At 44.4% G+C, this 15,368-nt stretch overlaps 1 protein-coding gene across 1 annotated transcript in view; it reads right to left on the reverse strand.

The window, feature by feature from the left end:
* The window catches only part of KIF14 (kinesin family member 14), a 47,765-nt gene that overhangs the window by 23,419 nt on the left and 8,978 nt on the right, over positions 1-15,368 (reverse strand). The window contains exons 7-18 of the mRNA XM_007456132.1: positions 14,436-14,466; positions 13,892-13,999; positions 12,652-12,768; positions 11,781-11,896; positions 10,366-10,538; positions 9,252-9,399; positions 8,926-8,989; positions 8,146-8,330; positions 4,555-4,657; positions 3,571-3,731; positions 741-888; positions 221-373 (exon numbers count right to left, since the gene is read on the reverse strand). Coding sequence (XP_007456194.1) covers positions 221-373; positions 741-888; positions 3,571-3,731; positions 4,555-4,657; positions 8,146-8,330; positions 8,926-8,989; positions 9,252-9,399; positions 10,366-10,538; positions 11,781-11,896; positions 12,652-12,768; positions 13,892-13,999; positions 14,436-14,466 — 1,507 coding nt within the window. The remainder of the gene's footprint in view (positions 1-220; positions 374-740; positions 889-3,570; positions 3,732-4,554; positions 4,658-8,145; positions 8,331-8,925; positions 8,990-9,251; positions 9,400-10,365; positions 10,539-11,780; positions 11,897-12,651; positions 12,769-13,891; positions 14,000-14,435; positions 14,467-15,368) is intronic.

Consider the following 15,368-nt stretch of genomic DNA (forward strand, 5'->3'; position numbering starts at 1 on the left):
CTGGAACTCGCTGGAAACAACAGCTCTGTCCCTTTGCAAAGATCTGTGTGATAATGTGTGAGCACATCGTGAGGACAGAGGCTTTCAGGCAGGAAGCCCCTTCTCACCTGCAGACCTGGGTTTGGCCATCGTCCATCAAAAGACCATAAGCTCTTTAAAAGAAAAAGAAGAATCCAGCTTTTCCTCAAGATAGCTCAGACTAGCTATAAAGTGAAATTACCTGTTTTGTAGCCAAAGTCTCCATTTCTAACCGCTTTTTGTTGACATATATTTCCTGTTCAAAACGCTGCTTTGCCTTTTCTAGTTCCTCAATTTTGTAATTAGCCTTTTGGTTATTTATTTCCTGTATCTTCTTTCTTTGACATTCTTCTTTCTTTGACATACAATAATAAAAAATAAATAGGGCAAAGATACAGAGCAATTCTTCAAAAATGATACCAAAAAGGTACAGAAGTCCCTCTGTACAAATCAGTGCACAAGAAATTGACTCACAGCCAGAAAAGGTGCCCCAATGCTGCGCCAGCCCACCCAGCTTGACTAACCCAACTGAAAATAACCATCACTAGTCAAACCTTTCAGAGCGCCGCTCTCCACAAGGGCTTCCGGGAGGCGCGACTGCCCGAGGGCTGGGGGCGGCCCCTCTGCTTCTCCTCCCCCGCCCAGCGGCCCCCCCCTGACGCGGCCCCGAGCTCCCCCCTGACGCGGCACCGGCAGAGAAAGAAAACCGTTCTGCCTCTTACCAGCTCTGCTTCCAGGACTTTTATTTTGCTTTCGTACGCAGCTTTTTGAGAGGAAAGCTCTTGCTGAGCCATTTCTTTCACGATCTGGATTCCCTGCATCATTTCTTCCTTTGCTTTCAACTGCGCCTCCTTTATTTCTGCTTCAAGTCTACAAGTAGCAAAATATTCAATAGTTACAGGGGACTGTCAAGAATTCTTCATATGCTGTAATAGTTCTTAATCGTATTAAGAGGTTTTAAATTAAACAAAAGTTCAAATCTCAAAACTTCATTTCTGACATTCTGTCAACAGCATTCTGAAATGTTGATTAGCTCTAGAATTGTTTACACAAACAAAACATAAAAGATTGAACATTTGCTCATTTCTAATTACTATTGCAGATGCTCGATATTTAAGCAAATATGTTTTTCTAATGCTTAAGCTATATAAAAATGTTTTAACTTACATAAAAATATAAAATATATATTTATAACATAATTATGTTACAGTGAACACTGCAGTAAACATTATAGTTAACATCGTAGTAAACACAAAATATGGGCGTTTTATGTTAAACTAACAATGGTTAGGGCAAAAATTATTTCATATCATTATCTTTCAACTCACGTTTAGGTCACAGATTAGGAATATATTGAAATGCCTCTAAAAGCATGATACATGAGCCGATAAAGCAGAGATTGTACCATATTTTTCCAATCATCTATAATAATTTTGTAAGCAGACAGGGTGGGGGGTCCCCCAGAGAGAGAACCAGGCGGGGCTTTCTTGACAGAAGCGAAGCCATGTTTGGCCTGAGCTGTTTTGTGATCTGAGCCTGGACACCGTGCTTGCCCTTGAACAGGCCTCAGAAACCAATGATCTCGAGGGAACAAAAGAACGACTGTTATCAGGCAAGAGAAGCAACAACAGCAAAGATAAAATAGCAGTTGTGAAGACTCGCAGCTCCGAGTCAAGGGTGAAGATTAGCCGGAAGCTCAGCCACCAGGTCAACGGGAACCTCAGGGATGGAGATGCTGACCTTCTGTGACCCCCGTGGCTTCAGTCAACTGAAGCCTGGACTCTGTCGATCCCTGCCCTGATTCTATGCTGACTTCTCCCCTGCTCGGGCCCCTTCACGAACACGCATGTACCCTTAGCTTAAAACCTCCACAGTCTTACTGTTGGGGAAGCACGGCTTTGGGAAAGTTCCCATGTTCTCCTTACTTGATCCAAGTAATGAATCCTTCCTTCTCCTGATCTTTGGCCTGGCTGTGTCTTTTGGCTCGACACCCACCAAGAGGTGAACCCAGTTTTCAGGTAACACTCAGACATTTTGAGAAGTCAAAATATTAAATTACCTTTCACTGTATATGGGGAAAAGGATTGGTGATTACAGAAAACTAAAAGCTTCTTTCTCTTCTCAACAAAACCCCATGCTTTAACAATTGTACTGCATAAAATTTCCATACCCAATTTTACTGAATTAGAATAAGAATGTCAGGGCTTCCCTGGTGGCGCAATGGTTGAGAATCCGCCTGCCAAGGCAGGGGACACGGGTTCGAGCCCTGGTCCGGCAGGATCCCACATGCCGCAGAGCCACTAAGCCCGTGTGCCACAACTCCTGAGCCTGAGCTCTGGAGACTGCAAGCCACAACGACTGAGCCTGCGAGCCACAACTACTGAAGCCCGTGCGCCTAGAGCCCGTGCTCCACAACGGGAGAGGCCACCGCAGTGAGAAGCCTGCGCACCGCAGTGAAGAGTGGCCCCTGCTCCCCGCTCACCGCGGCTAGAGAAAGACCGTGCAGCAACGAAGACCCAAGGCAGCCAAAAATTAAAAAAAAAAAAAGAATAAGAATGTCAAAAGAAAGAGGACCTAATGGCTACCAGGACCCGCGGGGAGGGGGTAGCCATTGCTTAGTGGGTACAGAGGCCCAGTTGGGTGAGGAGAAAATTTTGGAGACAGAATATGGTTGAGGCTGCACAACACTGTGAATGTACTTAACACCACTGAACTGCACACTTAAAAATGGCTAAAAAGGTGAATTTTATGCTACGTATGTTGTACCACAATTTAAAAAAAAAGAAGAGGGCAAAGCAAGCTCAGACTTTTGAAAAGGTGACAAAGCAGGGTTCGTGTGGCCCACCCCGGTCATCCTTCCCACCCCCCGCCTCCATCCTCTGCGCAGATATTTCTCTCCCCGTGACCCCGAGATGCCCGTCTCACCCCCCAGCCTCCACTGCACTGCAGCCCGGGACCTGGCTCCACCACCCTCCACCCTCCAGACCTGGGCCACAGTCACCCTTCTGCAATGTGATCCCCATCATATCTGTCTCATGTCTCCTTAAAATTCTCTTATGACCCCATAACCTTTAAGATAAAGTCCAAATGCTTTAGCATTTTATTTCTGTGTTACTTGCCATTTATTTTACAGGGACCCTGCTGAAATGAGAACTCCTACAATATTGCCTCAGCTAAAACTGGGGCAAAAGAAGAAAAGTAACTAAGGGTCCACTCCCCAGGCTTCCCCTGGCCGACTCCCTCGCAGGAGACATCTTCTCATGAGACCTTCGCTGACCCCTGGTCGGGGCAGGAGTCACCCCAGGAGCTCCACACGGTGCAGGGCTCTGTCAGGGCACTCTGCCTGTCTGTCCGTCAGCCCCATGAGAAGACGAATTCCTCCGGCGTAGGAGCTAAGTTTGTTTGTTGAGTGAATGCACACAGAAGAGGAAAGATCACGTCACTAGAAATCGGCACCCAAAGAGTTAACGAGTGCAGCCAGGACACCCTGATTAAGGCTCTCCATAGCCCTCTCCCGTATACTTACTGTTTCATACCAACAAAAATACTTACTGCAATCTCTGTGCCAAGAGCAAGTCATTTTTTGCAGATTCAAAGTCTCTTGGACCCTCACTCACAAGAGTATCTCTACTGGACGGTCTTTCCCCTTTCTGGACTTCTACTGGATGATTAAATCTAAAATAATGATCGCCACCAAGAATCACCCGATCACCCTAAAGCACACAAAAAATTTACTCCTTGAGGTGAGTCTGAACCAAAAAATTCCGTGGGACAAACCCTTATGTTCAACAATTCAATACAGTCTAGTATCACTAATGATAAACATAAAAATCACAGCAGCTAACATTTATGAAATGCTTCCTACAGGCCAAGAAATGCATCTGACACTATACACATATACGTCATCTCACTGATGTCTCACAACTATGCATGTTATTATCCCGATTTTAGGAATGAGGAAACTAATAGAGCACAGAGCTTAACGGTAGCAGTGATAAGCGCACACTGAGCTCACTGTCTGCAGACACTGTATTAAGAACTATGCATGAATTCTTTCACCTACTCCTCCCTTTACCCCTCCTGAAAGACAGGATATATACCAAGTGACCATACGTCTTGCTTTGCCTGCAACAGAATAGTTCATGCCTGTTCTCCTAATTATTAAAGTGCTCTCAAAAGTGTCCTGACATGGGTGACATGCAATCACGCCGAGCTTAATAACTTTTCAAAGGTCATATGGCAAGTGGCAGGGCCAGGGCTTCGACCCTGTCTGGCCTGATTCCAAAACCCAGCTCTTCCCGGGACACATAATGCTGCTGCTGGTGGACAGCTCCTTGGGGGCTGGTCCACCCACCATAACAGAACTGCGGTCTCTGCGCAAAGGCAGGCAATTCGTGAAATAAGAGAACGTTAGAACCAGAAAGTCCTTCATCCCGTTCACTACCGATCTTACAGAGGACAGAACCGGGCTCAGAAAAACTAGATCACTTGCCCAAAGTCAAACAATTTCTCACATCTTAGCAGCAGCCAACTTACATGATGTAATACCGTGGGTTCCAAAATAAGTCTTCCATTTACATATGTCTTTGCTTCCCCGGCTGGGACGATACTCACGGTCCCATCGAAATTGTTGACGGTGCTGTAATGACAGGATGCACATTGTTACAGCTACAGGACAGGACAGCTACAGTTACAGCTACAGGACAGACTAACAAGTAAGAAAAAGGCAATACAGATAATCCTCCTTGGGTTACTCCCTTAGTGTCAAGGTTCATATCAATTTGTGACCATAATGACTTAGAACTCTCTTATTTTCCTTCAATTAGATTTTGAAGGTTTGGTGAAAAAGCCTGGCTTCTCTAGCAATTCTATCCACCAGTGGTGGGAAAAATTTTCATCGTATGTATTTTGATTAAAACTACTTAAGGGGCTTCCCTGGTGGCGCAGCGGTTGAGAGTCCGCCTGCCGATGCAGGGGACGCGGGTTCGTGCCCCGGTCCGGGAAGATCCCACATGCCACGGAGCGGCTGGGCCCGGAAGCCATGGCCGCTGAGCCTGCGCGTCCGGAGCCTGTGCTCCACAACGGGAGAGGCCACAACAGAGAGAGACCCGCGAGAGGCCACAAGAGAGAGAGGCCCGCGTACCACACAAAAAAAAATTACTTAAAAAAAATACCAACCCCCTCTTCCCCAGAAATGGGAAAAAAAAAAAATACACAAACGTTAAAGGAAAATACACTAAAATACTGACAGTGGTTTCTTTATGAATGGAAGAGTTTTAAGTATTTTTATGTTTTACTTTTCTAACTTTCTGGTTTTATTTATGAGTTTTAATAATGGGACAAACAACATTTTCCTCCCATGAAAAGAGGGGTAATACAGAGGAAGGAAAAGCATGGAGATAAAAGCACACACTTTGGACGTCTAATTAACTGAACTCTGACGATAAGATGATACTGTTGAAAATCAGCTATAAATGCTATATATCCTTTTGAGTCTTTTTATTCAGAAAATAGGAAAGAAACTCCAAAATCCAATTATCTTTGGATTAACTGGACAGAAAGAGAAAACTGTAGCAAAAGCTGAGCCCCAAACAAAACCTCTAGCTCCAGACAAGGCTCTGAGATCTACAGTTAAAGAATGACAGTTGAACTTGAGCACCTGGAGAAGAGGACAGCCCACCCTCCCGCCAGCCTAGTGTCCTAACCCCGTAAAGGTTTAAACAAGGTCTGCTTGTTCTGACGCCTCCTCTCTCCCAGTTCTATCTGCCCTGCCATCAAAAGCCCTTGGCCTTAGCATTCTGCCCCCTCCCACCCCGCATCCGGCTTCAACCACCAACCCCCTGATCCACCACTATTTTCCTTAAGAACCCCACCTGGATTTGCCTTAACATCAGCTTCTCTCCTTCACCTGAATCGCTCCGTCGACATAAGACATCCTCTCCCTCACCCCCATCACTCGTCAAGGCCAGAGCCCTCTAAGCAGCTTCTCTTTAGGGCTCAAAGCTAGAGGTGAACTTTCCTTCTCTTTCTTTACTTTTAAGCACTAAGTAGCTAAGACCCACCTAATGTTAATATACACTGATGGGTACTGGGGCTCCTTTGTCCACTGAGCCCCACGTGCCAGGTATGTCATCAGTGAAGACAGACACGAAACCTGCTCTCGTGAACACGGTCCAGAGAGTGAGACAAACACCTATCCATGTACTAAAAGGGGAAACACCAAGTGCCAGGCAAGTGGGGGACTTCCTGGTCCCCCTGGACTCTCAACTCTTTGGGGGCATGTTCTGTACCTTTGCTACAAGCATAAATAATTCTGGGTTTATTTGTTATAGAAAATGGTTAATTATCGGAAGAGCACGAGGATCTGAGGATCAAGAAGCCGTGCCACGCCGGGTACAAAGACAATGCGGGCTCGAGGACCTAAGGCCGTGCAATATTCGTGAGAAAACACACTCTGTATTTTTGGAAATTTTTTGTATGAACACTGCAGATCACAAAAAAAGTCATATGTTATTTAATATATGGTACTGGTAGAGTTGGTTATTCACGTGGAAAATAAATGAATTTAGATCCCTACTTCACACCAAACAAAAAATTCCATACGACTTAAGGACTTAAATGTGAAGGCAAAATTTCAAAACATTCAGAAGATAATTTAGGTGACTGTCTATGACCTCAGTGTAGAAACGATTTCTTAAACAAGACAAAAACACTGACAACCATAAAGGAAAAGATTGACTTATGTACTACACTAAGAACTCTGATCCATCAAAAGGCACCATAAGAGAGTGAAACGATGAGCCACACACTGGAGAAAACACATTTACAACACATGAAACTCACAAAAGCTGGGCCACCAAAATATATTAAAAAAACTCCTACAAATTATGAAAAAAACCCAACACAATCGAAAAATGGACAAAAGACATGAACAATGAACAGGCAGGTTACAGAAGAGCAAACAAAAATGGCCCAAGAACAGGTGAATAGGATCAGTCAAGTAAATGCAAAACGCATCCCCCACGAGATGCCATTTCACATCCCCCTGACAGTGCTAAGGGTCAGCAAGGATGCAGGGCAACAGGGACCAAGGAGCCAATGGCGGCAGAAGTGCCAGCCATTCTGGAAAACAATCTGAAATTACCTCATAAAGATGGCTATGCACATATGCTGCAGCCTGGTTATCTCTGCTGCTATACACACCACTTAGGAGCCATTTTCCCAAACTTCACAATGATCACCATATAGGGAGGATAACAGGAAGATCATCAGAGACTCACGCAGCACAGCGGGGCGGACAGGAGGGCCTGGCTGCCCGGGTTCCCAGCGGCTGCCCCGAGGGCCCTAACTCAGGGTATGAAACTCGCCCCACAGAAGCTCTGCCCGTCTGTACCAGGAGACGCATCCAAGAGTGCCCACAGCAGTACTGGGGGAGCAAAACATGAGACACCACCCAAACGCCCACCAACCAAGTAGACAGGTAGACTCACACAACAGGATACTTTACAGCGGAAAAATGAGGGAGCATCAACATGGCCCAATCATGAAAACACACTGTGCAGCTACAACAGTTTATATGTACTATCGCCCTAACAACACAGTATCATTCAATTCATATGAATGGATTTTAAAATTTGTCAATCCAGTCAAAAATCCTGCCATAGATGATGGATAGAAGTTTAGAGCTATTGGCTGAGGGATAACTTCTGATAAAGCGGTACTCTATCGTATCTCATATTGAGAGTAACTGACCTGCCATCCTTACAAAACACTCAGACTGGGCTTCCCTGGTGGCGCAGTGCTTGAGAGTCTGCCTGCCGATGCAGGAGACGCGGGTTCGTGCCCCGTTTCGGGAGGATCCCGCGTGCCCCGGAGCGGCTGGGCCCGTGAGCCATGGCCGCTGAGCCTGCGCGTCCGGAGCCTGTGCTCCGCAAATGGGAGAGGCCACAACAGTGAGAGGCTCGCATAACGCAAGGAAAAAAAAAAAAAAAAACACTCAGACTGCCTGTTTTTCCTGGCTGAAAGATGCATGCGAAGACTTATACCAAAGAATCAGTGTGAGTGAATGCCTCATGTGAAGGAAGCCACAGTCATCAAGATCTGGAAAACTACTGGGCAGGAACGCACCAGTGCTCGTCGGCGATCAGCACCCCCGACAACTGGATGTCACGGCTCGAGTTTGGTTTATACTTTCCGACTGTAGTTGTTCCCTCTTTTATCATATATAACAGTATCTCCGACAGCTGAGGGTCTTCATTGAGATTGACCAGGTTTGGCAAATGGTTGTCCATTTGAAATGTAATTCCTGCTTTCTAGGAGAAGTCAGAAAAAAAATTACCTTTAATCACAAGCATGAAACTGTTAGATCCACCTAAAACATTAAACTTTAAAATCGCAGTACGTGGGACTCGGTTAATTAATGGTCTCTTAGACCCTCTCCTCGCGACTTCACCGTAAGTGTGACCACCATACTTCTTAGACTCCCAGGAAGACGCTGACCCTCTGTCCTGGCACCATCCTCAGCCCACTCACAGCTCAACCCAGCATCACCAGATGTGCCTGATCTCACCCACCGACGTCTACAGCAGGTCAGGTCCTGCCACTGCGTCTCCATGGCCATCACCTTGGTTCAGACCCGTAGCACCTCCCACCTGAACCACTGAGGCAGCCTTCTGACCGCCCTGCCAACAGTCCCTCTTGGCTTCAGTCCTGCTTACACCCTACACCAAAGTAATTGTGAACTAATTCTCAAAATGTCGATTCCCTGGTCAAACCCTTTCAAAGATTTACCACTTCCCACAGGATAAAACAAATTCCTTGGCCTGGAATTTGAGAAATTACATCTGTATATTTACTGTCATATTTCTTTGCAAATTTTCAAATCAGTTTAGAGAGCTGAAACGATACCTGTAACTCCTTTGTTACTTGAAGTTTCCTTTTTTCAGCTTGTTCAAGTTTTTCCTTCCACATTCTTACCAAAGACAAATGAGAGTTTAGAATCAAGAGACAATCAACTGAGATGAGGAAACCACTTGGGAATACTTAAAACGCAATGGTCTGGGGATAAGCTGCTCTATTCACAGGGAAGGAGGCAGGGATAAAGGCAGACTCCGGTACCTTCTCAGCCTCCCGTCCCCACCTCCACCCCCTCCCCCTCTCCCAACCCTCGCCCCAAGCCAGTCCAGCAATTCCAGGCAACACCCACAGCATCGAAGGTAGTGACCAGAGCCCACCTTTGCATTTCTGCCATGTCTCTCTCCTGCTGATACAGCTTCATTCTCAAGGATGTTATTTCTTGCCGACAGAGCCTATATCGCTCAGGGTCAATGTTCTGACTGTTTCTTTGAGCAGCTTTTAACTTTTCAATTTCTGCTTTCAAGTCTAAATATTTGTAGAAAGATGCATGATCAATAACATTTGATATATAGTAATTCCCACACTAGACATAACCCTCCAATCTTCTATTTTATTTGAAGTTTTAAATACTAAGTAAAACAGAATACTTGCAGAAATTTTACTTTACCTACAAATCTCTACCTAACCTTTACCTGAAAAACTGCTCCCCTATTAATGAATTTCCCTCCCTCAAAAGCAGTATGGCCACGTAATGTATCGTCCAAAGAGGGACACGTTTGAGAAGGACCGGAGGCACCATTCATCACACTGGGATGACAGCCATGAACCAGGACTGCCCCAGGCAAACCATACTCATAAAGACATGTTAGATGAAGATGACAGATTTGCCAAGCTGGAATTCAGAATACTTATTTTTAATGAAAATGGTCCCATTTGTAAATGCGAGGGGGATCCAAACAGGAAAAGATGGAGCGCGAGACGGCAAATCCATCCTCCTCTGGCCCACACCTCTGAGGGACCTATTCGCCTTCTGCAAGGTCCCCGAGCAGGTGAGCAAGAGAAGGACACTCGGCGTTGGCGAAGGGAGGCCCGTGCTGGAGACCCAGGACCAAACAGCCTTTGGGTCAATGAACCAAGCGAAAGCAGAGGTGAGAGACAGACAACGGCGGAAAGGCCACAGGAGGAAAAGTAAAGGACATTACTGCCCCTGTGCTGCACAGGCGCACGACTCAGTCCCTAGAGGGTTTCCTGCGCCGGCTGTCTCCCTTTCGCCCACCCCATTTCCCGGCTTTTTCTGACTTTCCCCATTACTCCTTCCTGCCGTCCTTCCAGCCGCCTTCCTCATCAGTGTGGAACGATGGCCAGCAGCTATTACACAGATACGAGAGAAAAATCTTTAACTTCCTTAAACTGCACATTTTCATCACTGAAATGAATATCTGAGACTAAACTCTTGCAAGATAATCTTTAAGTCTGTAGGGAACTGCTGACCTCTGATCAACTTGGCGCTCACGTCCTCGTTGACCCTGGCGGCGTTGACTATCATCCGGGCCTGGGTGGCGTATCTCAGCGTGCTCAGGGTCTCCTCCACGCTGCTGGCCGCCGGGCTGACCGTGGCGATCATCGACGTTTTGGAATTTCCGCTCAGACTTTCCTTCAGCAGCCTTCAAGGAAAACAGTCACAATTAGACTTTGCTTCTACAACGACCTCAGGACAACTACCTAGAGAGCACGAGGCAGACCACGGGGACACGTGACGCAGTGCTACGCTCCTCACTCAGACACCGGTTAGAACTGTTTGGTATTTGTAGCTATTTTTAGATCTCTGCACACTTTATTTCATCTCACACTTTTCATTTATTTATTCTGGCCGCGCAGCTCGTGGAATTCTAGTTCTCCGACCAGGGATTGAACCCGGGCCCTCGGCAGTGAGAGCGCAGAGTCCTAACCACTGGATTGCCAGGGAAAGTCCCTCGTCTCACACTTTTTATAGTGTTCTGTGAAGCGACAGTCTGTGCAAAGATTTTTAAATATGGTTAACTTTCCAATATTTAGTAAAATCCCTCTCCCCATACTAGACTGTGAGCAACTTTAGGGGCGGGACCGTGTGTCTGGTCACCCTTGCATTTCCAGGGTCACCAGAGCCCTTCAAAGCAGCTGCTCAAAAGTGCAGAAAACGATGGATGAACATATAAACATAAATTTTGTTTTCTATTATATGCAAAAGCCTTATTTTAGAAGGAAAAAGATCACGAGACTAAAAACTCTGTATTTATGAATGCAGAGTGAATTATTCCTAACTTTCAAAAGTTATTCTTAATTTTCAAAAGGCATTAAAAAAATCAATTTTTCACTTACAGGTTTTGAGGTGGCAATTATAATATAATAAGTCAAATATAACGATACACTGCTGTCCACAGTGATGCAGTCCGTATCAGAATTGGGTATTAAATCAATACAGACATAATCTGAATGTAATATATCTGAAGTTAAATACATGTTCATTAATGAAAATACTTTTTGAACACTTACATGCCAGCCAGTGTGTGCTAAACTTCGCTTCACACACATAGTAATGTGTTTGGTGATACCATATATGCTCAAACATCAGGCACTAATAATAGTTCATTCATCATTTAACCCTCACTACAACCCTAAAAGACAGGTATTGATATTATCCCCATTTTAGAGATGAGGAAACAGGCTGGAGGACTATTAACTGATTTGCCCAAAGTCACACAGTTTGTAGGAAGCACAGCTGAGATCAAGTCCAGGTAGCCTGGCTCTGGAATCCGTACCGCTCACCACTGCTCTGTCCCAGAGTCACATGAAGTCAGTCTATGCCCTTTTCCCCCACAGTACTCACTCTATTTTGTACAATTCCTTATACTCCAAAAGCTACTTGCCATGTGAGGACAGACTCGCGGTAAGGAATGAATGTTCTCTTCCCGCTGGCCTGCTCGGAGAGCGCGGATATGACCTTTCCCAGGGTCAGCAGGGACTTGTTAATACTCACGCCTTCCTGGGGACAAGATCAAACATTTTAATTGAAAGGAACTGCTCAGCAATAAATGTATTTCACAAAATATATTTCTTCCTTCATATAATTACTGAGGAAATACTTTCTTCCATAAACTACCAACTTTCTTCAGACTCAAAATTTACTAATTGACTCTGAGAAGCAATCATAACCAAGAACTACAGGCTCCTCTTTAAGTCTCAGCAACACAGTCTATTAAGTGCAGGGACAGAGAGGTTATTCTTGGTTAAGATTACACACTTAGGGACTTCCCTGGTGGCGCAGTGGTTAGGAATACCGCCTGCCAGTGCAGGGAACACGGGTCCAAGCCCTGGACCGGGAAGATCCCACATGCTGCGGAACAGCTGAGTCTGTGTGCCACAACTACTGAGCCTGCGCTCTAGAGCCCACGAGCCACAACTACTGAGCCTGCACTCTAGAGCCCACGAGCCACAACTACTGAGCCTGCGAGCCACAACTACAGAGGCTGCATGCCCCAACTACTGAGCCTGTGCTCTAGAGCCTGTGCTCCGCAACAAGAGAAGTCACCGCAGTGAGAAGCCCACGCACCACAACGAAGAGTGGCCCTCACTCGCCGCAACTAGAGAAAGCCCACGCGCAGCAACAAAGACCCAACACAGCCATAAATAAATAAATAAATTTATTAAAAAAAAAAAAAAAAGATTACGTGCTTAGCCAGTAATCTCCTAATAACAGTGCCCAGGACTGAGCTCCCCAGCGTGAGGGCTCACCCTTACCTTCAGCCGCTCCCCGCTCGTCTGGGTCTCGGAACAGCGCTCACTGCCCGCCAGGTCCACCAGGTTTATGCGGCTCCGAATCCTGTGATCCAGCTCTTCCCCTTCCACAAATTCTGTCTGGGACAAGAGGACATTAAAATAACACATCATAAGTTCTTTTACGACTTGCCATCAATATAAGTCTGCAAAACGGAAAGGTAGACAAGATTACAAACCACTCACTTATTTTTGAAGCTATCCCTTCTTGAATCTGTGACAATTTATAAGAACACACTGAGCAGTGCTCAGACTATGCAAAATAAAAGGAATGACTTTAAGGGGCTAAACCCATAACTACGCAATTATATTAGGGAAACGGCCACAGACAGAAAAAAGGCTTAATGTACAAAGGTGCTGTTCATGCCAGCCCTGAAGTAGCAAAGCATTTAAAAGCAACATAAATGTCCAACAGCAGAGAAAAACCTGAGGAATTTTAACAAAGGAAAATTATGTAGCTGTGAATAATAATGTTTTGCAAGTAATTTTAACAGTATAAAATTGTTGCAGATTTTGTAAATTTGTTTACGTGTGATTGTAAAACAACTGAAAGATTATATACCAAACTCTTTAGAGGGGTTTCATTTGAGCAGTGGAACCCTACGGATGAATTATTTAAAATCTTTTACTTTCTGGTATGTCTTTTCAAATACTGTACAATTATCATGTATTGTTGATAATATATTATCATGTATTGATATGACAATATCAATATGATAAGTTAATAATCACGTTATTGATTTTTTAAAACACTGAGAAAAACGTACTCCTGTATATGCCACTCAGCGTTACTGTGTATATGTCCTAAAATCCAATTATGTTATACATTTATATGATTGGACTTTTACCTTTGATTTAAAGAAGTAAGAGAGAGGCATGGACATATATACACTACCAAACGTAAAACACAGAGCTAGTGGGAGGCGGCCGCATAGCACAGGGAGATCAGCTCGGTGCTTTGTGACCACCTAGAGGGGTGGGATAGGGAGGGTGGGAGGGAGATGCAAGAGGGAGGGGATATGGGGATATATGTATACATATAGCTGATTCACTTTGTTATACAGCAGAAACTAACACACCACTGTAAAGCAATTATACTCCAATAAAGATGATAAAAATAAAAAAATAAAGGAGAAAATAAGGAAAACATGAAACTTGAATATAGTGACTATCTTACCTAAGAAATTAATCAACAACACAGTACCTTGGTCTGGGTCATCACCAGGGTGAACACTGAGTGCGAGCGGGAGCTTTTATCATTCATGCCAGTGGCCGAGGTTGCCTTCCTCTTATTTCCCAGTTCCAGCCAAATCTAGTGAGAAAGGAGAGAATGAGGTCAGGCCTGCAGACAGGGGCTCACCACAGGGGCTCAAAGCAAAGAAGAGCAAAGTAAAGTGAGCACATATATACACACATTCATAATCAGCTTATAAAATAAAAATATTAATACATGCTAATTTAAGAATTTGCATTCCCATTGTCTATTTTTTTCTGTCATAGAAATTTGAATGAGGAAATAATACCTTTAAAAGGCTATTTCTATAACTCTAAACTGACATGATGATCGATTTAAGTTTTTAGTTTATAAGAGTAATTCTTTTGCTTAAAGTTTACACAAACAAAATCAGTTCCTTATAAATTAACCTTTTATTTACGCAAACAGCAAGTAAGGGGAAATATTCTTATGAATATTTATGACTCTGATCTTCCTATCTAGTGGAGAGAAGATCAATTACAACGGACCTTACCTGGATATCAGAGTAAGAGCTGACAACATTCCTATTTCACAAAAGCAAAGGACAAAATCAGTTCTACTCATGATCACACTCCTGTTCTTATAAAACATCAGCCACCTTTCAACCACATAATTACTCCATGAGTACCACAGTGGAATAATCCATAGGTATTATTATACTGATTCTTACAGAATCTTTCATTTTCTCCATTGTAAAAGGTAGGTAATAAAATAATGTTTTTATTTGAACAAATTTTAAGAAGTATGATTTTTCTTAATATAATGAAGCACCTTATAGCATCTTAACATTGTACTATTCAAGTCTAAATCATAAGACCAAAAGATAAACTTTAACCCCTATGTATAGGCAAAGGCATAGGTATAGGTACCTGTATATATTGGTGTGGTTAGGCGTAGGTAGAGGTACAGGTATATGTATAGGTACACATACATATGGGTGTGGTAGTGTGGGTGTGTATGGGTCTCAGCACAGTCTCAGATTTACTAAATGGAGCTGAATTTTTTCTAGCCACTTTTCTTTTCCTTTAAGAAAGCATTTGGGACTTCCCTGGTGGCACAATGGTTAAGAATCCACCTGCCAATGCAGGGGACACGGGTTCAAGCCCTGGTCTGGGAAGATCCCACATGCCGCGGAGCAACTAAGCCCATGCGCCACAACTACTGAGCCCACGTGCCACAACTTCTGAAGCCCACGTGCCACAACTACTGAAGCCTGCTGCTCCTAGGGCCCGTGCTCCGCAACAAGGGAGGCCACCGCAATGAGAAGCCTGCGCACCGCAACGAAGAGTAGCCCCCGCTCGCCGCAACTAGAGAAAGCCCGCGCTCAGCAACGAAGACCCAACGCAGCCAAAAATAAATAAGTAAAATAAACAAGTTTATAAATATATATATATATATATATATATATATATATATATATATATAT

Source organism: Lipotes vexillifer, unplaced genomic scaffold (assembly GCF_000442215.2).
Source record: "Lipotes vexillifer unplaced genomic scaffold, Lipotes_vexillifer_v1.1 scaffold1201, whole genome shotgun sequence".
Lineage (NCBI taxonomy): Eukaryota > Metazoa > Chordata > Mammalia > Artiodactyla > Lipotidae > Lipotes > Lipotes vexillifer.